The sequence below is a fragment of the Rhinolophus ferrumequinum genome, chromosome 18 (genome assembly GCF_004115265.2).
Source record: "Rhinolophus ferrumequinum isolate MPI-CBG mRhiFer1 chromosome 18, mRhiFer1_v1.p, whole genome shotgun sequence".
Lineage (NCBI taxonomy): Eukaryota > Metazoa > Chordata > Mammalia > Chiroptera > Rhinolophidae > Rhinolophus > Rhinolophus ferrumequinum.
In genome coordinates this window covers 43386209-43411362 of record NC_046301.1, presented here as the reverse complement: position 1 = coordinate 43411362, position 25154 = coordinate 43386209, and the positions used below count along the sequence as shown (strand labels likewise).

Here is a 25154-nt window from a genome sequence, read left to right as displayed (position 1 = left end):
GAATCATCTGTTTTGTTCTCTCTACTTCCACAGCTAGCAGGAAGATCATCCATCTGTTTCTCCACCAGACCTCCCATCCCAGGAAACAGCCTCTCCACCCTCCAGGTTGTTCTCACCAGCACCCAGAGGTCATCTCTAGTACCACCCACCTCCTCCTCCTGTATCGCCGACAAGCCATCCATCACCATGTTCTGTTCATTCCCCTAAAGCCAAGTGTTTTTGTTTTTTCATTTCTGCCATCATGACACTAGGCCAACCCTGTCATGTCACACTTGGACGAATGCAATAGCCTCTAGTCTCCCTCCTGTTTGCTTATTCCAAAATATTTTCCACACGGCAGCCCAAGAGACTTTTTAATGAATATTGAATCATGTCTCCAACCAGGCCTCGCAGGATATGGCCTCCACTTAGAATCCGGCTCTGCCTACCCCTCACCCTCAGTCACACCGTCTCCTTTGGCTGCTCCGTTGAGCCCAGCAGTTCCCTCTGCATGGACCCTCTGCCTGGAATGTCTTCCTTCCAGCCCTCTCCAGCTGACTCCTGCTCATCCTTCAGGGCTTGGCTTTGACACCATTTCTTTGGAGACGGCTTTCTGACCCCATCTAGGCTGGGTTCCCTCAGGGAGCCTCCCGCTGAGTACTCTGCTTCATGTTCACTCAGGCAGCTCTCTGTTCAATGTGTTTGCCTGCCCAGAAGGTGGGAGGCCCCAGACGAGGACAGGTGCCATGTCTACGTTCCTTTGTATTCCCAACCAGTGCCTGGCATATAGGAAGTGCTGCAAATAGCATCTGAATGGCTTCACTGAGCATCTGCTATGTGTTCGCCTCTGTGCTAGGTACTGGGTGGGGGTGGGGTGTGTGTGTGTGTGGGGGGACTCACAGATGAAGAAGGCAGGCCCCTGTTTCTGGGGGACACAGAGCTTTACGCAAAAACTTATACTGTGGTAAAATATGGAGGTGAGAACCTATGCTTTGAATTCAAAGGAGGGGACCTTGGCTCCGTCAGGGGGTTCTGGCGACACCCAGTACCTAGGCTCATTGAAGCCAAAAGGGAACTTCTGGGAGCAATCCATGTTATCAGGTAAGAGCCAAGTTCCATTTCCTTGGAAAGGCATAAATGATGAAGCCTCCAATTCCTTGGAATTTTATAAACCTTGTCAGAGACTAATTTTATAAAACTTAATCATGACTGCATATCAGAGACTATGGCTAAAGGCATCTAAGGACTCAGAGTAGAAAGGCTGTGATAAAATACAGATCCTAAACAGAGCTCTTGAAACAAGCAAGGGTTAAGATGAACACAGAAATGGGCAGCAACCTTGGAACTGAGTTTCCAGTTAGATTAGGGACCTGTTTAATTATCGTGAGGATGATGATGATGGTGGTGGTGATGATGATGGTGGTGATGAGGATGATGGTGATGGCAGTGAAGATGATGATGGTGGTGGTGATGGTGATGGTGGCAGTGGTGGCTGTGGTGATGATGATATCTAATATTTATTGAGCACTTACTCTGTGCTGGATTCTGTCCTAAACACCTTGCTTATATTAATGCATTTAATCATCACGAGAACCCAATAAAATGAGGACACTGGAGACCAAAGATGAAGTAACTGGCCCAATGGAAGAACCAGGATTCAGATTAGGCAGTCTGACCCCAGAGAATATCTTGCTAAGTTTTTAAAGCTCATTCAGGAGAGCCTATGTTGGAAAAGAGCCGAGTTTGCTCTGGGAAAGAGCTGAGTGTTCAGAAATGCTATGTCCTCCTGAACTTAGGGCTGCTTCCTCTGCCCCCTGCCTCCCGGAACACCTTCGCCTTTCTGCCTATCTCAGGAGAAGTCCGCCTTCAAGGAACACCTCAATCCCCTTCTCCTCCATGGCTCAGCTTGAAACGACTTCACTCTCGTCTAAATGTCTGTAGCATTTACTTTTACGCCTCTCGCTCAAGAGGCAATGAGCTGGGCATCAGCCTGATATTGGATTCAGTCTGTGTCTCCTTGTGACACCGTGATGGAACCTGTCTGAGCTCTACTTTCCTCGCCTGTAAAAGGCAATAACATCTATCTTGCTGGGTTGGGATTGCGAGAAATGAATGAGACGCAGTATGTCAGGTCACTAGTGACTCAGTAAATGGTAGGTATTATTATCAGCATAATTTCTTATTATCATCACCTATTTGTTAGTGTAAGTTGTCTTTGATTTGGGTTATAGCTTATTTCCTCCACTTGAGGTGAGCGCCTGGAGAGCAGACCCTTCATTACTATAAATGATTGTGGAATAAATGAATTCCACCATCTAGCCCAAACAGTACTCAGTGAGTGTTTGTGGATTGTTCGGCTATAGGACTGGACAGGAGAGGAAAGGTTAACAGAAGAGCTTAACACAAATGGCTCACTGACAGCGTTGGACTCCAACAATTGATGAGTCTCCTTCCGGCCTGACTTACGTAAACTTATGTGGCAATTTCAGACATTGGGGGATGAGGCCCTAGAGGGCAAGGCCCGCTTTCCTGAAGCATGTGCCTTCATGGTGTACCCGGGCAGAGCACAGAGATGGGAAAACCAGTGTTTCTCATCCTCCTTCCTGCACCACCCAGTTGTGCGGTGGGTCGCCTAGGGCAGGAGGTGCCACTGAAGGACAATGGCCTGGGTGTCCAGCTATCGCATACCCAGTGAGGCAAGCTGGCTCCTGGCTTCTTTTGTTGACCTGGGTTTGACCTGCATCCTGACCCGCAGCTTTTCCCTTCTGCTGGGTTCTGGACTGTCCCCTGAATTGCTCTTCCTCATGATGGCTTCCCCACCTCTACCTTGACCCTGCTCTTCCCTCATGTACAGACCCTGGCCTGGGTGACCACAGGCCTGGATCAGGAGCAGGGTGCTGGAGAAAAGCCACACCTAACTTCTTGGAGCAATGGTATGGACTCTGGACCCACAATCAGCTGTGCAGGTTACAGTCAGACTTTTAAGAGCCCAGCGAATAGAATAAAACATAGCATAGTGTTCTGCATGTTGTAAGGTTAGCACGAAGTTTTGTTTCAGCTCTGTATGCATGGCACTTACTGTCACGTGTATTTCTGATTGGAGAATGCAGGCAAGAGGGTTTTAAGGCCACAGCTCTAGAGCTGCCCTGTCCAATACAGTAGCCACTGGCCACAAGGAGCACTTGCATGTGGCCCGTCCAGACTGAGATGTGCTGTGAGTGTAAAACACCTCCTGAATTTCAGAGTTAGTATACTAAATGTCAGTGTTGAAATCATAATGTTTAGTGTATTAATAAAATTAATTATACCTGTTTCTGTCTCTCTTTTCCTCTCTTTGGTACAAAAAATTTTAAATTATATATGTAGCTTCCATGATATTTCAATTGGACAGTGCAGGGCTAGAGTTTTGAAATTTCTTCACTAAGTGTTCAGCCGCATTCATTCATTCATTCATTCATAAAATGAATATCCCTAGAGCACTATGAACTGGGCACAGACTCAGCACTAAGGACATGGGCCCTCGTGTCACGCAGCGCTCAGTCATGGGGATTGGTGGATGCGTAAACAGATAGCTGGAGTTCAGATGTGTGCAGGGGTTCCACAGCAAAAAGCACAGGGCCTGACTCTGACCTGACATCCATCCTGGTGAAAAGAACACGTTTCTGAGAATCACAGGAGGCTGGAGCCAGGCAGAATCTCAGACATCATTAATCCAGTAAAGACTCTGAGGCCCAGAAGGTCGCTCAAGGTCACCGTGCAAGTAGGTGGCAGGACCAGGACTGGGACTCAAATGGCCCAACTCTCAGTCCTTGCCCGTTCATTGCCCTTGATACGGGTGTGGTCCCTTGGTTCACCAGGGAGATCCAGGACTGAGGGACTGAATCGTCTGCTCTGTGACTTGACATTGAATGTGGCCTTCTCCCTTTCTGCCCACTGGTGCTGACCCTGCTTGGCATGGCAGCAGGTAATAAAATATCCATCAGTTCTTTCAGGGACAGCATTGGACATGCCCAGTGTCTCTTTGGGGCAGAGTTCTGCAGGCTTGGAAAACTCAGAAAACTTTGGCTGCTCTGGGCAGTGAAATAATTAGGTCAAATAACACACACCCAGGAGACATGGAATGTTTATGTCATCCAGTGCTTGTTTATGCCTCAGAATGAGTGGTGTCTTTCCTGTGGGCCTTGGGAGAGCACAGACCATCACACCAACCAATCAGGAGAACAGCCTGTGGGAATCTATGAGCTCTAAGGGAAGCCTGAATTGCTCACCACGACGAAGGAGAAGGAGGACGGCCCTGGGCCCTACAAGGCTGCCAGGCGGCCAGCTGCGGTGTTCAAGTCCAGCCTAGATCCCAAACTTTGGTGCACACCCAGGAGGCTTGCAGGGGCTAGAGAGCGGAGGTAGAGAGGAATTCCGAGTGTGAGTAGACTGGGCGAAGGTGGGTGTAGAGGGAGAAGCCCAAAGCTGAGAGTCAGAAGGCTGGGCTTTCGGGCTTTCTCTACCACTAACTATTGGGGTGACCTCAGGCTTGTTCTCCTAAGCCTCAAATTCCTTATCTCCGGACTAGATGACCTAAGCTCCCCTCCAGCAGTGCCGTCGGATTCCAGGACTCTCTCTCCAGTCCACTGGGGTATGATTTTCTGTGGTGATCTGTGACCTCACCACATTCCTTTCTGTGGGCAATGGCCCTAGGTCTGACAGCATGGAAACATCGCCTCTCCACAGGCGAGGACACCCCACCCCTCATCCGCAACCCACTGTCCCTCCTCCACGATCCCTCCCAGCCATGCAGCCCCTGGTCCACGGCAGGTCAGCACTGAGAAGATTCCGGGAGATGACTGATTTCCCTTGCTCAGCCCGCTGTTCTCCAGGAGCAGGCTGGGCACTCACTGTGCTGCTGAGTCTGGGAGGAGAGCCTCCTCCTGAAGGACCAGGGCTTGCACAGGTCAGGGGTCTTTACGGGCTCGTGGGAGAGGACACACCGTCCGTCGTCTTGTCATGTCACATTCACAACACTGCTCTCAACGGACTGACCCGCTCGAAAGCCTCCTATATTTTGTTCTTTGCTCAAATGGGAGATTTTTTCCCCAGACACTTAATAAAAACCAGGCCCCTTCTCCTTAGGGTCTCATGACATTTAGAGAGAGGGGGGCACCCGGTTCCCAATCTCTGGTGGCATGGAGAGAATGTTTTCAGCGCTGTGCCAGAATGGAAAAGTCGAAGGACATTTGGGATTCTTTGTGCCCAGGGTGGTCCATAGCCTGATGAATCCTGAGGTCCTCTCCTCAGGGAGGGTCCTGAGATTCCCAGTTTCTCCGTGGGGCAGTGGGAGCCCTGGGTTCGAGGGTGGGAGACCTCCGTTAAAGTATTCGTTGGCTGCCCATACATAGTGTCATCTTGGTCACTTAGTCCCTTCTCTGGGCCTTAGCTTGCAAATCCACGTGAGGGGACTCTCTTCCCTAAGACCCTTCCAACTCTGACTTCCCCGGGGCGAGGCCTGGGATTCTCTAAGAGCAGCAGTTGCTGGAGGCAGGAGAAGAAGCAAGAAGAGCCTGGAAAGCAGCAGACCGGCCAGCTGGGCTGGGCTCCCACGCCATGCTCTCTGTGAAGAGAGGCCATAGGAGTCCTCCCCATGCCTTACCTTGCCCCAGCTGGGAGCCAGTGATGGCCTCTTTGGCACTCCCAAAGCCCAGCTCTCTGCAGACCACGCTGGCAGACACCAGGTCCCACTTGTCATCGCAGATGGTACCCCATTCTCCGTTCTTGAGCACTTCCACGCGACCCTCTCCGACGTTGGCACCGCCTCTTAACCGCACCAGGGGTTGCTGAAGAAACACACGGTCCTGCTGAGCGCAGAAGCTGATGCACGTTCAGCGGGCAGGCCACTCCCCTCCCTGCCCAACCACCCCCGCTCCAAGCCTAGGCAGCCAGGCCAGGAACTGAAACTATACTAGATTTGTGTGTGTTTGGGTGGGCGGGGGGAGGCAGGGAACACTCACTCTGCATGGTCAGCTCTGCTGCAAGCTCCCTTGGCAGCCTCTCATGGAGCTTTAGTCCTGGACAACTGGAAAGCCCACTGGGACCCTCACTAGCTTGTCACCCCAACCCAGGCCTGGCTCAAGGACCTACCACAAGCACTTTCCTCCACCCCTCACCCAGAACCTCGAGCTTTTGAGCTACAGAAAGAAGCTCCTATCCTCCCACCCCAAGTCTGCAGATTCGGGATGGACCGTCATTCTGCCTGGCTGATAACAGAGTGCTGTACACTAGCCCTGCAGGAACTCCAGGGCACTAAACAGACTGTACTGCAAGGATCCAGCTCTGCACGCCGGTGAGCGGCAGGAGAGTGGGGGCTCACGGGAAAGGCTATGACTTAGAGAACAGACGCTGCAAGGAGATAGGGAAGCCTCACACGGCCCTGGAGCTGGGCACCTGCCTGGCCACCACTCTGCTCCTGCTACCCCTCACTCGACTCCAAGTCCAAATTGGCCCATCTTCAGAAGATGCAGCCTCACCAGATCTGCAGACAGGACAGGCAGTTACAGCTTAAATACCCCAACTGCTCACTGACAGCCTGGGAGCCTTATCACCTCCCGGGTCCATTTCACTGCACAGGCGTAAGACCCACCTTCCACCAGCACCTTAACCCCACATCTTACACGATGGGAGCCGGGTCACTTGACTCTATCTGCCCACATGACCTGGTTGGCATCAGTCTCTGTGCATGCATGCATGGCGTGTGTGTGTGTGTGTGTGTGTGTGTGCACCTGTGTGTGTGCACCTGTGAGTGTGTGTGTTGGGGTGGGAGACTCAAAGGGCGTCAAGGCTCTGAGTTGCTGCTGACACTCATTTGATTCAACGCAGAGGGAGTCAGGTGTGACTGTGAGCTGTTCGACATGTGTTGGATCACACCAGTCATGGTTCTAATCTGATCTGTGCAGTCCTCAGCCTGGGACTCCCTTCACTGCTCTGCCCCCCACCATGGCCTGGCCAAAGCAGGCCTGCTTGGAGGTGGTGTTTGTCAGACATTCACATATACCAGCCACTCGGAGGGGCAAGGGATCAAAGGAGACCCTGTGCCTCCATCCTCCGGCTGAGGTTCCCACTTGGCCACATCTCTCTCTCCACCAACTGTGCCTCGTGGTTACCATGGCAGGGTGGGTGCTGTGACAGTACCCAGTGTTACAGGCCTCAGGGAGTGCTCTGACCCTGGCACTATGGGGAGAAGAAGAGGGACTGGGGCGGGTGCCCAATACCCCCTGACTTCAGGGATCTTGATTCTAGCTAAAGAAAAGAAAACAAGTAAAACTGCTGGCTCCGGCCCCTGTTTGCTGGAGACTGTGACCCCTCCCTTCTCCCACCTCCCTTCCCAAGCTGTCTAGCTGGATGCCAGGGCCCCCATCCCATGGAACAGACCATCCATGACCCAAGCTTCATGGAGGCAAAGTGCCAATAACCTTGCCGCAGCCTGTAGTGGCCAGGCAGAGTCATTTGGCCCTGGAGGTAAAAAAAAAAAAAAAGAAACCAAGGGAAAATATGATGTAAGGCTCTCTTGCTCTTTTTCAAAAAAATTGGTTTGGTATGAACTTGATTCGTTTGCTTTAAACCACACAGTAAGAAGAATTTCCAAACAGTAGGACCTGGTATTCTGGGTGATACATGAGGAAAGCTCAGAGGCTTAGGCTGAGGCCATAGAAAGGATATGGTGGTCAAATCGCCCGGCAGGGGGCCAAGTGAAGGTGTGGGGGGGCCGGTGGGGGCTCTGCCACCGTCCAGGGGTGCCTGTGTCACCGGGCTGCACACATGTGATACGTGGGCAGGTCTGTGCACGTTGGAGGACCCTGTGGGGACTGAGAGGGCAGGGCCGGCTGCTGCTGAAAGTGCCAGGAAGTCCCTCCAGATCCCACACCCTGGGGTTGATGGCCAGGCTGCAGCACTCATTTCACTCCTTTTGTTTACGGCTTCTTTTGTCCAAACGTACCACCCCTTGCCTGGGAAAGGCCCCCGATGTGGTTTATCTGGCTCTTACCCTTGTCTCCCTTTCACCTATGGATGAGTACTGGTACCCCTGTTCCAAGAGCCGGTCATTGACGTTGGCGGGGAGGGGTGGAGAGGGCAGAGGGGCAAGAGGAGAGGGCAGGCAGGGAGAGGGGGAAGGAGACCCACAAATCCCGCCAGGGTTGGGGAGGGGCTGCTCCTCCCATCCTGCCGCCGGGAGGTACCATCTGCCCATCACGACCTTGCCCCCTCCTCTTACCCTGCCATGGTTGGAGCTGACGTGGAACTCACCCCTGCCCAGCTGACCGATTACGAAGTTCCGAGGTTTTATCTGGCACAGGGAATCATTCCCTAATAAACGATCAACGCTTTTTCCTACCCTTCCCTCCCCTCTTCCCTGGGCTATTCCCGCCCTCCGGCCCCATGTTAGTTAGCAGTTTCCGGAACATGCAAGTCTTAGAGACCCTTTGGTGGATCTATGAAAAAAAGCAGGGTGGGAAAAAGGAAAGCCTCTTCATCATTTTCAAGGCTTTCCTTTAACTTTCTCAGAGGCTGCGTCAAGCCTGCCCCGGTTGGCATCGCTCACTTGCCCTGAGAAATCAGTCTGTTGAAAAGAAAAGGGGGAGTGAATTTATCTGAGCCGCCCTGCACGGCATCTCCTGCCTCCCCTCACACCCGTGCACGCTCACAGGTGCTGGAGCACACACAGACAACGTGACTAATGGGTACAGACGACGTAGGCATGGAAACGGCAGGGGTTCATTGTTATTTTGTGAGAGCTTTTTAAAATTTGTATCCTTTCTGCTGAAGAATCAATCAAAACATGTTCGAAAACCGTGGTAGCGGAGTTCATGTGCTTTTGCAAGTTGTACCACGTTTCCCAAAGCTACAGAACGCTTTTGTCCCCTGAGAGTTGTGCAGAAGCACAAGATGTCCCCCGCCCCCATTTCACGCCAGCAGACAGTGAATGTCCTCCACAGAGGGGCCTCTGGTCTCAGAGTGGAGCAGCAGTGGTGGAAGGACAGGTGGGGGAGTTCATGAATTGGGGCAGGGTCCCAGCTGCTTGTCACACCCTAGTTGTGGCATCTACTGGTGAGGCTGGCCCTGACAGGTTTCTCCACCTTCCTGCCCCCTAGAAAAGTGGTCTGAGTTGGGGCCGGCTCTCCTCACTTTCTCCTGGAGGTCTCTGCTCCCTGAACCACCACCACCCGACCCTAGGTGCCAAGTGGCCAGACTCCTGTTCCATCCTCACCTCTGGCTTGTAGGCTTTCCGGAATCTTGAGGGTCCATCAGGGCTGAAGACCTGGCCAGGCACACAGCTCACCACAGCTGGCAGCCCATTCTCACAGGTAACATTTTTCACAGGGTCCCGCGACACCTGTGGGCCCAGCTTGCAACTGGAGATGTGGGCTTCCGTGCCCGTGCAGTCCATGGAGAACCGCCAGTAGCGTTGCTTCTTCCGGGCAGCAAACATTCTGCAGAGTGCGGGAGGGGGCAGGTGACCGGAGTGTCATAGCATCCACCCTTCATTCCTTCCACAACTAGACATTGGGCACCTGCCCTGGGCCAGTCACTGTGCTGGCTGCTTGGGATCTTGTGGAGGAAACGGGTGGCCACGGTCCCTGCTCTTGGAGCTCGGTCATGCTTCACAGATGGGGGTCTGCACAGTGCACCCACAAACACCCACTGAACGCCCCACTCATCTTGGGTCATGTGCTGGGCAGGATCTGGAAGGGGGACGTGACCTCCTGCCACCAGGCAGCTTACATTCTACGAGCTAAGGAACTAAGCATGGTGAGATGATACCAAAGCCTACAAATACCCTTGGTCCTTGGAAAGCCTTCCGTCCTGACCACGGTGGTTGGTCACCTAAACTCTCCAGATAATTTCAACATTTGTCGTCATTCCCTGCCTTTATTCCCCTTTGCCAATGAGCATCGTAGCTCGATAGTTAAACTCTGTCCCAATGATATATAAGATCACAGGTGTAAATCTAATGAGAACAGTCTCAAATGACCTCGTCTGCCGAATCAAAGTATAATTTCTTGGTCATGGAAATTATAATGGTGATGAAACTCAGCCACAGACCTTATCAAATCTTCACCCAGGAAGCAGTGAGGCTGAGGTTGTCACCACCCCATGTCCTAGGGAAGCTCTTAGCCTGTATCACCTATCCTGTTTTTGGAAGGCAAAATATGGATCAAGGCGAGTCAGCGTTTTTTCTAAAATCACCAAACCAATGAGTCATGAAATGGCTAGCAGAAAGCTTGCTGTGCTTCAGTTTCCCCATCTCCAAGTTAGAAGTAGCAATAGGACCTACTTGATAAGATTGTTAGGAAAATTAAATGAGTTAATACTCATAAAGCACTTACCGCCGTGCCCAGCGCATAGGAAGGGCTACATAAGTGTTTATAAAATAAATACTGTATTGGATAAAGGAAAAAAGGAAGAGATAAGAGAAGGGAGAGATCCCTGTGGCTGCAGTGACGAGGGAGGACTTCAGGAAAGAGTAGGGTTTGAACTGGGTTTTGAGTGATGGTGGGTTTTGTGAAGGCGGATGGCAGAGAGGACACCCTGTCCTCTCCTGCTATCTCAGCTCTTTGAGGTCTGGTCTGTGTGCCTGTCTCAGGTTCACAGAACCCAGTGAGATGCCCGAGAGAGCCAGACAGGGCCTCCCAGGGCAGTCTGGCCCCTGGAAGGGGCAGAAGCGAGGTTCTGTTCTGTGGGTCCGGCAGGTCTGGAAGTTTCTGCTTTGCCTTGAAGTGAATGGGATATAAAAACGATGGAAGGAAAAACCCTACAGACACCACCAATATCTGTCCTTAACCAAAAACTGGGACTCAAAACGATTCTAATGCACGTGTGGGCACAATGACACAGGATCCCTGAGAAAAAGGACTATCCTAGAAAATTCAAGGTATGTGCTCAGCAGAGCTGCAGCCCAGCGTGGAGGAAGGCTAATAATTCCAAGAACCACTGTCCCTCCCCACTTCCTGGAAGCCCCTGCACTTGGAACCACAAGCTCCAACTTGTTCCCCAGGACATCCCACACCAGGAGAGAGAACACACTTGGGGGTATCAGCGGCACAAGGATTGGTCAGCGCTCACTGGCTTGGAGAATCCTTTTGCTCTTAGCTTTCCGAGAACAACCCTTTCCCAGGAACACATGTCCTGATCTCTTAATATAGAGCGAAGCACTCACAGCAAACAGAACACTCATGCCTTCCCCAGGCGGCCCTGCCTCCGGCTTACATCAGCTCTCAGGAATGCGTCCTGACCCTCCACAGGCTCCCCCCATGCAGCACTCACCTCTCCCCCATGATTCACTCTGGACAGACCTCAGAGGGTGCAGATATGAGCTCTGGGGAGGATGGATGAACAGCCCACTCTAGACCTCGGTAATTGGAGAGGGGCTGAAGTTATGGGAAAACCATTGGCCGAGTGGGAAGCCTGCTTGAGACAGAGGTGTCCAGGCCTATGGCTGGGTAGCAGGAAGACTGACTCAACTAAAAATAAAAAGTCCTGCTAGCTCTCCCCGAGCCAAGAGGAAGCCAGATTTTGCAGGGATTCTGCCAGCTGCTGAGTATGTCTGTTCGAATTAGTCATTCCAGAAGTAGGGAAATTACATGGGATGGTTCCTGGGACCCACTGGGCTACTGTGAGACGGACCTGAGCTAAAACTGCACTGACCGCCTAACTTCCAGAAGCCCTTACACTGACTGGTCTGACACAGCGACATTTAGGTCTCCTGAATCAATGTTATTAGTTCATAGCCAGTGTCCAGTAGTCCCCCAAAGTTCTGATTATTTCCTCTTTCCCAATGTACAGTTATCCTGGTAAAAGGTCCTATGTCCACTTGGGGAAGGCTGGAAGAAAGATTAACAGTATAAAATTTTAGCAGTAAACTGGGGTCCTTCCTCAAGGGGACCCAGCCTCCTCTTCATTAGATGGGTTCTGGATCTGTATGTAACCTGGCTCAAGTCTGGGAATTGATTGAGGGCCATGACTTTCTGTTTTTATGATTCAGGTTGGACTCTTGTTCACTTGACCTAGAACTTTTCTTCTACAGAACACGTAAGAATTATTAGGCGTGCTCTCTATAGCCATGCGCCACAGAACGACCTTTCAGTCAATGATGAACTGCATATGTGACGGTGGCGTACCACATACCTAGCTGTAGAGTGGGCTATACCATCCAGGTGCATGTGAGTGCACTCTGTGACGTTCACACAACAAAGAAATCACGCAATGACACATTTCTCTGAACGTATCCCCCTCGTTAAGCAGTGCCTGACTGTACTGCTTTTCTAGGAACACCATAATTAACTAGCCAATGCAGTACTTCTGCACAGGTTAGACTATTCTGATGGCTGCTTTGATGCTTTGACAGAGCTCTCCATTCCATAACCATGCCCACCTTGTCTTGGGCCGCTAAGGACTGCCACTTGGCTGCTGCCACCTCAGGATCATCTGGGTAATTGATTTAGGCTTCCTAATTCAGCGACTACAGTCCGACTGTGAGGTCTGGCCTACAGAGAAGAGCGATCACAGAGCTCATGAAGGATTCTGAGACTTTCCTGACAGAGTTATTCCTCAGTTGTGGTGAAAGGTGTGTCCTCTGGACCCTCTCAGGGTTGGTGAGTACCGTTTCCCCAAAAATAAGACCTAGCCAGACAATCAGCTCAATTGCATCTTTTGGAGCAAAAATTAATATAAGAGCCAGTATTATATTATATTATATTATATACCCGGTCTTATAGTAAAATAAGACAGGGTCTTATGTTAATTTTTGCTACAAAAGAAACATTAGAGCTGATTGTCCGGCTAGGTCTTATTTTCGGGGAAACATGGTAAGTCTCAAATGACAAAACCATTCTAACCTTCCAATCTCCCTAAGCCTTTGAATCCCTTCCTTTACATGAAACGAAAGGAGGTTGGCATTTCCATTTTACTCATGGCTTTTTGGTCCATGTTCCAGCCAACCAACCAACCAACCAACCAACCAGAACCCTTCTGAACTCTCAAGTTGCAACACTAGATGCAGAATCCCTGCTTAATAAGCTTGTGTTAGTAAATCAATATCAATAGTGGGATCCTGCTTTAAGAAGAAAAAAAAGGCTACCATATGAAATGCTGCTGCCCCAGGGATGGGCCCTGAGGCTTTCAGCTTCATTGGCTTCAAGGTATATGCTCAGCTCCCTAGCCCAGCGTAGAAGTTAGCTCATAGCAAAGCAGCCCACACTGGAGAGTCCCAGACTCCACTCAGGCAGGCCTATGGGCACAGCGGCCTCTGGGGACATGTGGGTAAACCACTGCACTCCTCTGATTTGGGGGAGGGGGTAGCTAGCAGAGGCTCTGAGAAGGGCTGCAGTCCAGCCTTACGGGTTACTCCGAGGCCTCTGAGTGGCCACCAGACCTGCAGGCTAACAGAGGGAGCCAGGATGGAAGAATTTCCAAGGTTGTAAAATTCCTTAAGGGGCATGGTGGATGCATGGACATTACTAACCCCATCCCAGAGGGAGAATTACTTTGAAAACCATTTTCTTCAGACAGGGAAGGGTCTCCCTTGGAGGCCACATTCCCTGCTTCAGGGAGGTGATGTCAGCAACTGCAGGGACAGGCTGTGGGAAGGGTAAAAGGGAGATGGGGAAAGATGTTCTGGAAGCCAGGGATTCAGGAACCATGCAGGATGTGACCCTCTCTCCAGCTCCCAGGCTTCTGTTTTGGTCAAATTCTGAGCAGGGCTCACAGACACCCCATTCCCAGGCCAGCCCTGCCCCAGCTCTCAGACTACCAGCAAGCCTTATGGTGGTGGCCTGGGCTGAGTGGCCATGGTGGAACAGGTCTAAAGGTAGAGGCAGCAGTGTGGCGAGTTCTCCCTAGAGTAGCCCTGCAGGTTCTGGCAAGAGCAGGCTCTGTGACATCCAAGTCCACTGCCCTTCAGGCCTGAGTTTCCCGTCATGCATACTGAAGCCAGCTTGGACCAGGTGACCTCTGAGGCTGACCATGCCCTGGGAGTCCTTGCTCGTTGCTAATAGCTTCCTCCAGCCAGCTGCCATCTCAGCCCTTACCAGTACCACCACGGCACAGAAAACCCTTCCCAGCACACCTTTCTCTTGTGGCACCCAACTGTGAGCCCCAGAAATTAACACTAAATGGTAGAGACAGCCAGGAAGGTTTTGCCCCACCCTCCTGCCCCTCCATTCCATCTCCAGCTAGAGGCTGGAAGGAGCAGCTGGTTTCCAGTGCCCTTGGTTGAGAACACCACTCAGCCTTGTGGATGCTCCCAGCCTTTGAAGCCCTTTCCTATTCGCTTTTGAAACAAAAACACTACAGATTTGGGGGGTGGGAATAGCAGGGAGGGTGGTTTCAAACCCAGCATGTGAACAGATTGCCTGGGGCCCAGTGGCCAAAATAGATCTGAGATCCCTCCTCAAAATCAGGAAAAAGACTTTGGATGGCCTGCAGTTGGGGAGATGGCTTTGGGATGCCTCCTGAACAATCACATACTTCCTTGCCTCAGGCACCCCATCCTGTCCCAGGCAGGGCTGATGGCAGCCTTCCCAGGCCTAGAACTGGACTCAGACCAGCTGCCAGGCTGGGGTACTGTGGGGAAGTCAGGTGGGAACCTGTCAGGAGTGTGTGTGTGGGGGGATGCTTTTCTTGGCTCCAATTGGTAGGAAAAACTGAGACAGTGTCCCTAGGGAAGGAGCTGGCCAGCTGGCGGGAGTTCTCCAAAGTATTCAGAGGACCCGGACGCCTGCTGCACATAGGAAGGTCCGGGCTATGTCCAAGCGTGGCTGGGGTGGGATTCACCACTGGGGTCAGCCCCAGGTTGGGGTGGGGCATAGTGAGCCCTCCGAGCTGGGCTGCACAGCCAGGAGCCTCAGCGCATGGTGGGCTGAGGACTCTAACGCAAGGTGGCCACGCCAAGCCCATGGACCTGCAGGCTGCTCTAACGCCCGGGATCTGGAGGGACAGCTGGCGCTAGATCCCAGGTCTCCTGACTTGCTCTGGCTTAAAAGTGAGACAGCAGAGAGACTTGGGCCCGGGGCGAAGCCATGCCACCACCCTCTCACTCCCTACGCAAAACTGCAGAAGTAGCTGATTTCATTTCCCTTCCAACTGTTTACTTCCATACAGATGTCCAAACCACTCTTCTGCATGTGCAGTTGATCAAGCTTTGTCCGCTATACGACCTTCCTGGGGGGGCGAGAATGAGCAGTCCGCCATCTTGCCCAACCGCGCAGGCGTGAACATGGTTACCAGGCAACGGAACAGGCAGAGAAAACCCGCCACTTTCAAAACGCCTTCTGTTTTCAAAAACCCACCCTTTCCACAAGGCTTTGTCCCCAGCTCATAAAAGCAGCCAAGCAGAGCCAGCCCTCGAATCAGTTGAGAGGACCTTCCGTTCCCGTGTGCTGTCTCCTTTGTGTTCGAGCATAAGCTTCATAAAATCAGCCTGGAAATGTTTCTGGGGGTTTCCTCTCGATTTCTATGTTGGGGAACCCCAGAACCTGAACATCAGTAACAAAAGGAAAGAGTTGCGAGTCTACACTCTGTAGGAGTGTGGAGCCCTTAGCTGGCAGCCTGTGTTTGGATCCTAAAGCTGCCACTTCCCTCTCTGACTTGGTTTCCTCGACTCTAATATCAAACACTTTCCTAGTGTTGTGAGGGTTGAGTGATTAAGAACAGAGCCTGGCACAGGGTAAGCACTCAGTAAACAGATGATTATTATTATCATTACTGAGAGGAGATAGGCAGGTCCCACTACCAACCAATATGCCATAGCCACCAGCGTATCATGGGGTGAAACCCCTTCACTGGACCCCCTTCAGGGCAAATTACTCTAAATCCCATTTTTACATACTCCTTTCCCCGGGGAGATATTAACCTGGAAACCAAAACAGCACTGTAAGATTTCACTGGGATTGGTACGACTGATCGAATTGATCAGTTTCTCAACTTCCTAAGAGTTGCTGCAAATCCCATATTTCTCAGACTAATCATATGTTGAGGGCAAGTAAACATTTCTTCTTAAGTTGATGTGGTCCTTGCCCCGCACCGCCTAGGTCTTGTCCTAGTTCAGCCTCCTGCTTACTGAGCTGGATGTCAGCACCCAGGCATGGGTTCTCCCTGCTCTTCACCTCTGTCATAAGCTCCCCTCCCTCTGCCTTTGTCATTCACGTGGGGTCTGTCTCCCACAGGTGGTGGTTCCTGAGAGGCAAGGCTTGCCCGTGACGGGGACCCTCTGCTCAGTGCCCACCGCAAGAGCTGACTCTTCACAAGGCGGGTGACAGCCCAGGAAGCCGCGCTGCGTGTGGGCCTCTTACTTGTACACTTTGGTGTTATACGTCCTCTCTCCAGGGAAGCCAAACATGCCGCAGACCACGTGGGAATTCTTGGCCGTCCAGTGCTTGTCACAGATCTGCTTCCAGACCTTGCCCTCCTTCACCTCCACGTAGCCCTCCATCACCGGGGTGCGCCTGCGGTAGGCGGAGAGAATGGCTCGGATCCGGATGTCCTCCACCTGGATGTTCAGGTTCTGGGAAGGAGGAGGCACCGAAGGACACGGGTTACTTTCCAGGTCTGGCCAAGGAGAGGTGACGACAGGAGGGCCCTCGGCAAGCCCACCTCCACCCCAAGGCCCTGCAGGGGTTAAGGGTGCTACCCAGGAGCGTACAGCATACAGCCACGCTTGATACGCATTATGCATGAGAGGGAGTATGACGGCAGGGACTGGTGGAGAGGGAGCAGGGGTTACCCGGGCGATCAGAAGACTTGGAGGGTCCCAGCAGCTTCTCCCTCGTCCTACAAAAAAACCCTGGAGAGCAAAGGGCAACCACCTCCTCTTGCAGGAGTCTCAAAATTAGAGCAGAAGAGAGAACGTGTTCTTTGAATTTTCATATTCTATATCAAAAATAATTTGGATTTTGCAGTTTACTCCCAAGCATGTATGTGCATGCATGTGAGGTGTGTGTGTGTGTGTGTGTGTGTGTGTGTCTCCCCACTAATCTTTCAGGCAGATGAGCCTCAGCTGTCCTCAGGCTAGTGGTGCCATCTTGCATACCACCTGATGCCCCAGGGTCCACATTCCTGAGTGAAAAAATCCCAGGAGAGAAGGGGAGGAGTTGTGTGCAGGAACGCAGCTTGCTTAGCAGGGAGGGGCAACCTGGGGACCAGGAGGTAGGGGTAGACACATTTGTGGCAAGGAATGGAAAGATTCTGAATGTGTTGCGGTCCTTGGAAAGCCTCCTCCTACTCCAAGCCCCACTCATCTTTCTGCAGCAGTGAGTGAGAGAAGCAGGAACTGGACTGGAGGAGTTGGCAGAGGCTGTGTGGGGGGCAGGCTCCTGCCTCACTGCAGTGAGGGCTCTCCTGTCCACAGCTCAACACAGAGTGGCAATGTCCCTGCCGCAGGCCTCCACCCAAGTCCTAGGGATTTGGTAGGACAGGGGGCCTCGACAGGCTAAGCTGGGTGAGAGGAGTGGGGTGCTACCCTGGAGTTGATGCTTTCCCAAGGCTCACCCAATCTGCCCTCAAACTCTATGCAAGCTCCTTCCTGAATCTTTCACTTCCAGCCCCTCCTCTCTGCCCATCTAGGATGTGGGAAATGTGGCTTGGAGAAGAGAAAGTGCTAGAACAAGTGTCATTGTCCTTGTTCTATCACCAACTGTGTGTGTGTGTGTATGTGTGTCTGTATCTGTATATGTGTCTCTGTGGGATGGGCCTTTTGCGTGTATCTGTGCAAGATGATGTGGACATGTAGGGTTGTGTGTCTGTTGTGTGGGTCTCTGTATGTGTGTGCATCTGTTTGTGTACGTATGTGGTGGAGGACAGGGCCAGAGGGACTTGTTTCCTCCAAAGCCTGAGGGGGCCAGTGCCTGAGGTACAGGTGAGAAGATCTCTGTGCTACCCCTGCCCCTTGGGATCACCACCAGCTCTTGCAAGGCTCCCTAACAGTCCCTGCCTCCATCTCCCTCCTCCATCCATCCGTCACAGGGCCAGCCACCAGAAAGTTCTTTCGAATCTCATCCCTTGACTGCCCACTCTTTACCTATGGAGTAATTCCCAAATCACTTAGTGCGGTGCCCACAGTCCACATGACTGATTCTACCTCCCCATCCAACCCCTTCACTGTGCCCAGCTCCAAATCTATACTCAGAGCTGACGAATTGCAATGTATCAATAACAGCTACTGTATGTGAGCCCAGCAGGTAAGGCTTTATGTGCTTTCTCTCACTTAGTCTCCAGTCAATAGAACGAGGTGCTTTATAGCTATTGTCATCCGCATTTTCCACAAGAGAAATTTGTTGACACCAATTATCTCCCCAGGACCATCTAGAGGCAGGAGTCCTGAGGTATAGGTGAGAAGATCTCTGAGCTGGGCCAGGGAGGGAGAAGTAGGGCTGGGCAGGGGTGCGAGCAAGGAGGGACCCGGTGACCCGAGTGCCCAAGTCCCTGTCCAGCCAGGATGCAAATGAACCATGAGGGTGAACAGGACCATTATTTGGATGCCCAGGGATTCGTGTCTCCTCACCACTGGCTTTCGGGTGCAAAGCCAGGCCCTGCTCCACCAGTCCTGTAGGGCAGTGGAAAGTATGTGGGCCAGCAGTGATGGCATTTGGCCCTGGTTCCTTTCCACACAGAGCGGAAGGAAAGCCGCCAGTGGCAGGATGATTTTGGCCAGCTTGGATCCTGGATTCTTTACAGCTTCTATTCTGGCCACAGGACCCGTGCCACCAAGACACGTGGACAGGAGCGAGCCATGAGAAGGCCTGAGGTCTAAACAGGCCTGTCTCCTCCCACCTCAGAGAAGGGGCTGGGATTCCAGCGTGTAATGCATAATGCCCGAAGGAAAGTGACCACTGTGGCATCAGCCCTGTGGCTTCACAGGGCAAGCAAGCTGGACAGACTTCATTACATTTACAGATCCTGCCCCAACTCGCCCCGCTGCCACCCTGCCATGGGGCAGCAGTGCAGGCTGGCTAAGGGGAGATGTGAACCTCAGCGCCCCAGCTATGACAGTAGGAGGAGGAAGGCCCTGTGTGGGGAGAGGCTCAGCAGAAGCATGACTGGTGGGGAAAGTCCGGTGGGTTCTAGGATGTGGGAAATGCGGCTTGAAGAAGAGAAAGTGCTAGAACAGGTGTCGTTGTCCTTGTTCTTTCACCAACTTTGTGTGTATGTGTCTGTGTGTGTCTGTGTATCTGTATATGTCTCTGTGGGATGGGCCTTTTGTCTGTATCCGCACATGACGATGTGGACATGCAGGGTTGTGTGACTGTGTTGTGTGGGTCTCTGAACGTATGCAGTGTGTGTCTGTTTGTACACCTATGTGGTGGAGGACAGGGCCAGAGGAACTTGTTCCCTCCAAAGCATTGGAAGAGCAGTCAGGACAGGCTTATTTATACGCATTGTTCCTTCAGAATGGAATGTCGTTTCTTCTCCGTCCACAGAACCAACTCCTTTCCATTCTGTTGGACTCAAGTCTCGTTCATTCAGTCAACAAAATACAGTGTCTCCCCTCCAGGGACCCTGCCTCCTCCCAACCACAGGGCTTGCCTCTTCTCTGAAAAATAGTGACTGCAAGGGCCCTTATTTTATCAAACACCAACCACGTCATTACACATCAGGCTCTGCGCTCAGAACTTTCTGACCATTCCCTTGAGAAGACTAATGGTATCCCACATTACAGGGGAAAAAACAAGACAACTTGGCAAGGTTTTGCAACTTCTCCAAGTTCACACAGCCAATCAGTAGGCAAACAAAGGTGAAAACTGAGTTCTGACTCCAAGCCCACGCTCTAGACTAGTAATCACTGGTCTCTGAGAGGTCTTTACCCACCCCTGTCCCCCCACCCATGCCCTGTCCACTGCCTGGTTTAGAATTGACCCACATAGGCCAGGGCCTGGGGCTCAGGCTTCTAGGTGGTCCCTTTGGGGCCTGGCTAGTGCTGTGCAAAGTCCACCCTGCACCCGCCTGGAGGAGCTGTGAGTCAGACCCGAGTGCTCGTACGTGAGGGCAGAGCTGACTCCCAGCTGCTCCTGGACTCAGGCCGGGGAGGTAGGGGAACCCTGCATGGCTCACGTTCAGCACTCACTGCTAGCTAACAAGCTCCCATAGGCTGCTCAGAGACCTCTGTGTAGGAAAACACAGGCAGACACACATCACTTCCCTCCTTACTTCACTGCTGTGGAATCCCTTCCATAACCACAAGTGCTAGGTTTTTTTTTTCCTCCCCCAGAAGTTCAACTCCAAAAGAGAAGAGAGGATTTGGAACATTAAAACATAGACACATTTTTCTTTTCTAACCAAGGGCTCTCTAGACTTGTTAGATTTACATTAAGCCCGATAGCCCAGAAGCTGGTAAAGTGTCTGGCACATTTTAAAATTCAAATTAAAATCTGAATGCTGTCCCCCTTGCCAGAGACAGTAGTTTACCTAGCTCTCCAAAAGGCTTCCCTCCAGGGAATCCACAGAACCTTCTGGACTTGCCCTACTCAGAGCTAATCACATCCCCAGGGAGGGCCTGAGCACTGGGAGCGCTTATCACCTGCTTCCAAAAGGGAAAATCAAGGTGCAGTGAGGCCAGGACCTGCCTGCTTCAGCCAGTGGGCTGGTGAAGAGCTTGGACTTCTGGTCTTGTGCCTGAATATTTCACATTTGCAGCTTGGTGAATAACTTGCAAATTCCACAATGTGACAGTGTGGGGCTGTTGCCAATGACGAAAAATCACTAGTTTTGAAAGTCTAGTTGGAGATTGCATCAGAGGAAGACACGGGGGGGGGGGGGGGCAAGGCAAGAAAGCAAGGAAGCCTCCAACGCACTTCACAATTTATCTGAAAACTGGGCACTAGCACATAGCCCCCCAGGGAAGAACGTTTGCAAGGGCCAGGTCTTAGCCCAAGGATCCTCCTTCCCTCTGCTCTAGAAACCATTATTTTTTTAAATAAATTGTTTCTTTAAATATTTTTTTATTTTTCAATTACAGTCAACATTCAATATTATATTAGTTTCGGGTGTACAGCATAGGTTAGACATTTATATAATTTATGAAGTGATCCCCCCAAATAGTATCCACCTGGAACTATGCATACTTATTACAGTATTATTGACTATATTCCCTAGGCTGTACTTTACATTCCTACGACTATTTTTCTTTTAAATAAATTTATTGGGGGTGACATTGGTTAACAAAATTATATAGGTTTCAAACGTACAATTCTGTAATACATCATCTATACGTTGCATTGTCTGTTCACCACCCAGAGTCAGTTCTCCTGTCATCACCATATATTTGATCCCCCTTACCCTCTGGTAACCACTAAACTGTTGTCTGTGTCTGTGAATTTTTGTTTGTCACTTTCAGTTTTATATCCCACCTATGAGTGAAATCATATGGCTCTCGACTTTTTCTGTCTGACTTACTTCGTTTAGCATAATAATCTCTAGATCCATCCATGTTGTCACGACCCATGACTATTTTGTAACCACCAATTTGTACCTCTTAATCCCTTCCCCCTTTTCACTCATCCTCCAACCCCCCTCCTATCTGGCAAGCATCAAAATGTTCTCTGCATCTATGAATTTGTTTCTGCTTAGTTTGTTCCTGTATTTTATTTTTTTGATTCCACATATAAGTGAAATCATATGGTACTTGTGTTTCTCTGTCTGACTTATTTCACTTAGCATAATACCCTCTAGGTCCATCCATGTTGTCACAAATGGCAAGATTTCGTTCTTTATGGCCAATATTCCATTGTATATATGTACCACATCTTCTTTATCCATTTGTCTATTGAGGGATACTTAGGTTGCTTCCATATTCTTGGCTATTGTAAATAATGCTGCAGTGAACATAGGGGTGCATACGTCTTTTTGAATTCGTGGTTTGGGTTTCTTAGGATAAATACCCTGAAGTGGAATTGCTGGATCCTAGTTCTGTTTTTAATTTTTTGAGGAAACTCCATACTTTAGAAGTGGTAATCGAACATCAGCCCAGACTTCTTGGAGTAGTGTTGGGGTGAGAGGACCATGATGGACATATGAGTTCGCCACTATCCCAACTAGAATGCACGACTGGTTAATTCCACAGAACTTCTGCTCACTTAGCAAGTCCCTTCCTTCTACTTCTAACAGCGTCCTGCATCTTGCTCTCATAGCCTGCAGTTTCCTTTATTCAAGACATTTCAAAAAATGTCTTGTTAGATAGAGATCCATTTTCCCAACTGCTAGCACGGCACCTTCCTCAGCACCTCAAACCAAACACATCCAGGATGCCCTCGGCATTTCCTGCTTTCACTGGGTGAGGCTCCAGCCCTTCCAGTTTGCAGACCAGAAGGCTTGCGTGCCTTTTGCACCCTCTGTCTTCCTCTATCTTACAGCCCATTCTGCCCAGCAAGGCCTTTTCCATCCTTCCACCACCTTTCCATCCCCACTTGTTTTCCTGTCAGATGTGCCATGACAATTGCGAAAACAGGAGAAGGGCATATAATTCTGTCATTTCCCATGGGCCCTGTGTGTCTTCTCGGTCTGAGTGAATCACTGACCCAGGCCACGTGAACACACCACTGGCCCGTTCACCCACCCCGACCACAGTGTCCTCACGGGTCTTGCTAGGAACCTTCATGTGATGCCCCAGGCCTTAGGCTCTGGTCAAGAGACTCCTTGATCATCCCATCTCATTCCCTCCCTTCCCTTTTTCCAGCCAGTGAGCTTTTCCCACTGTCTTGCTGCTGTCACTCTTTGAATCCCAGTGTCAATTCTCTCTTCCCTTCTCTCTGTGTGTTAGGGACAATTTCATTCAAAAAATATCTGTTGAGTGCTATGATGCCCCAGGCACTGTGAGATTCTGGGACACGCAGGTCAATCAGACAGGCGAATCTCTTGCTGTCACTCATGACAGAAGGGGAAAGAAACAGCACCGCTTCCTCCATGAAGCCCCCTCCCCTAAATAGCTCATCCATATAAATTTCTTCTTATCCTTCTAACGTTTGCTCTCTGAATCACTCATTCAGTCCTTGGTTACACTGACTCTCTTGTACTATTCTTTATCAATCCACATGCTTTTGCTGCCTCGTTGGACTGTGAATCCCTCAAGGACAGAACTGTGCCTCGTTTTGTTGTTGTTATTGTTGTTATTTTTGTTATTACCCACAGCTCCTAGTGCCAGACAGACACACAGTGGGTCCTCGAATATTTTTGGAATGAACCAATAATAACTTTGAAAAATCCAATTACAGGAATTCAGCTTAGCTAGAAACTTTGGGCTCCCAAGCTAAAAATTTAATAAAGACTCCCTTTATTCTTTGTTTAATGCAAAGTAAACAGCCTCCCTTCATAACATAAACACTACTTATGTGACTTATGGATACACAAGCAGAATGTCTGCCCGTTAGCCCTGCGTTCTTGTCATCTGAGATACTTAACACCCTTCCTTTTCCCCTTGAAATCTGATTGCAAGTAAAGCTATTGCACTGAAAGCTGATCTGATCCTCAGCACATGTTTAGATGGTTTAGCTAAGTGGGTATTATCTGTAAAGCGTGTGAGGCATATTGTATTAGAAGAGTCTAGCTACCGTGTTTCCCTGAAAGTAAGACCTAGCCAGACAGTCAGCTCTAATGCGTCTTTTGGAGCAAAAATTAATATAAGAACCTGGTCTTATTTTACTATAATATAATACTGGGTATAATGTAATATAATATATAATATATAATATAATACTGGGTCTTATATTAATTTTTGCTCCAAAGGACGCATTAGAGCTGATTGTCCAACTAGGTTTTATTTCTGGGGAAACAGCATACACTGTAATTATCCCCTGTTGATGATCAAATCAGGAATTCATAGCATAAGAAGCTGCCTGTAACATTCTCCAGCAAGTGGCCTGTGACTGGGTCTGATGGGTGAAACGGGAGAGGGAAGGCATTGTGGCAATGTCTGTTCCTCAGCTCTGTGATGGAGACCAAGCGGGGTGGAGTGGAGAGCTGAGGTCATGCTAAGGTACCAGAGGAAAAAGCCGCAGTCTGTCTGGGCCCTCCTCCTATAAATCAAGAACTTTGCACCGCTGCTGGAAAATCGAATACTGTTTCATTTTCCAACCAGAAAGCACTGGGGTAGGTAACAGAGGCTGATTCTTTGGAGAACAGGCAAGCCCTGCTGTCTGCAGGAAGCTGGCAGGACACCTGCTCCAGCAACCAGGCCCTAGGACCCAGCAGAGGTGCTGACAGACCAGATAAGTCCTGGGCCAGGCCCAGTGATCCACCACACTCCCAGGTGGGGTACCTGATGCTTCTCTTCAAAGCAATCATCACCATGGTAACAAAGTAATGATCTGGGAAATCATCTCTCTCCACTATTAGACAGCCAGCTCTAGCAGGACAAGACTGTCCCTTCATTTCATTAACCCCTTATTCCCAGGGCCTAGCATAGGGTCTGGTGCTCAATTAACGTGTATTGAACAACTACATGAACGGATACAACTCCAGCTGCCTTAGCAACAGCCCTCCAGCAGGGCGGAGATGACTCAAATGAACCACGGGGCCCACTGCCGAGCCAGACAAGATCACCAGCCCGCCCTAGTCACATCAGCAGACCGCTCTACAGAAGGGATCCCCCCAACCAGGGCAGAGAGAGGCTTTGTCTGGCTCACCTCAAGCCCCTGCCCCTTCTATACAGCACCCCTTACACTGACCTCTCTCCATTAACCTCTCCCTTTCCAAACTGCCGTACAACGTACCGTCCAGCCCACATTGTTCCAAGTTTGAGCACCTAAAGTCCATTCGTTTATTTCATCTTGCAAGTAACGTTATTCATTCATTTATCTCATCTCACAATTATCAATACAATGGTATTTACGCTTTTCAAAGGGCTGTGTGTGCAAAGCCCTGTCCACGAATCAGGTTCCCAGATTTGCCAGGACGTGCACAATCTCAAATATTTTGCTGTGCTAGCCACATAAATTCCCTTTTGCTTTTCAGATACTGTGACCTATTTTTAGTTTGTCAAACAGATCACCTTAGAACTACTTCTCTGGTGTCCATTGTGATGGCTGGCAAGCACGAGCACCCAGAGGCTCTTGATAAATAGAGTCACGGGATGTTAGCACCGGATAGGATCTCATCCATCCTCTTTCCCAAACTCCCAGGACAGCTGGACAGTTGGGCAGGACTGGGGA

General features: G+C 50.5%; 1 protein-coding gene across 2 annotated transcripts in view; it reads right to left on the bottom strand.

Moving 5' to 3' along the window:
* The window catches only part of LOXL2 (lysyl oxidase like 2), a 92521-nt gene that overhangs the window by 26695 nt on the left and 40672 nt on the right, over positions 1 to 25154 (bottom strand). The window contains exons 4-6 of one of the 2 annotated variants that reach the window (XM_033135507.1): positions 16311 to 16522; positions 9230 to 9452; positions 5621 to 5822 (exon numbers count right to left, since the gene is read on the bottom strand). In XM_033135507.1, the coding sequence (XP_032991398.1) occupies positions 5621 to 5822; positions 9230 to 9452; positions 16311 to 16522 (637 nt within the window). The remainder of the gene's footprint in view (positions 1 to 5620; positions 5823 to 9229; positions 9453 to 16310; positions 16523 to 25154) is intronic. The other variant, XM_033135508.1, reaches the window with a different exon arrangement.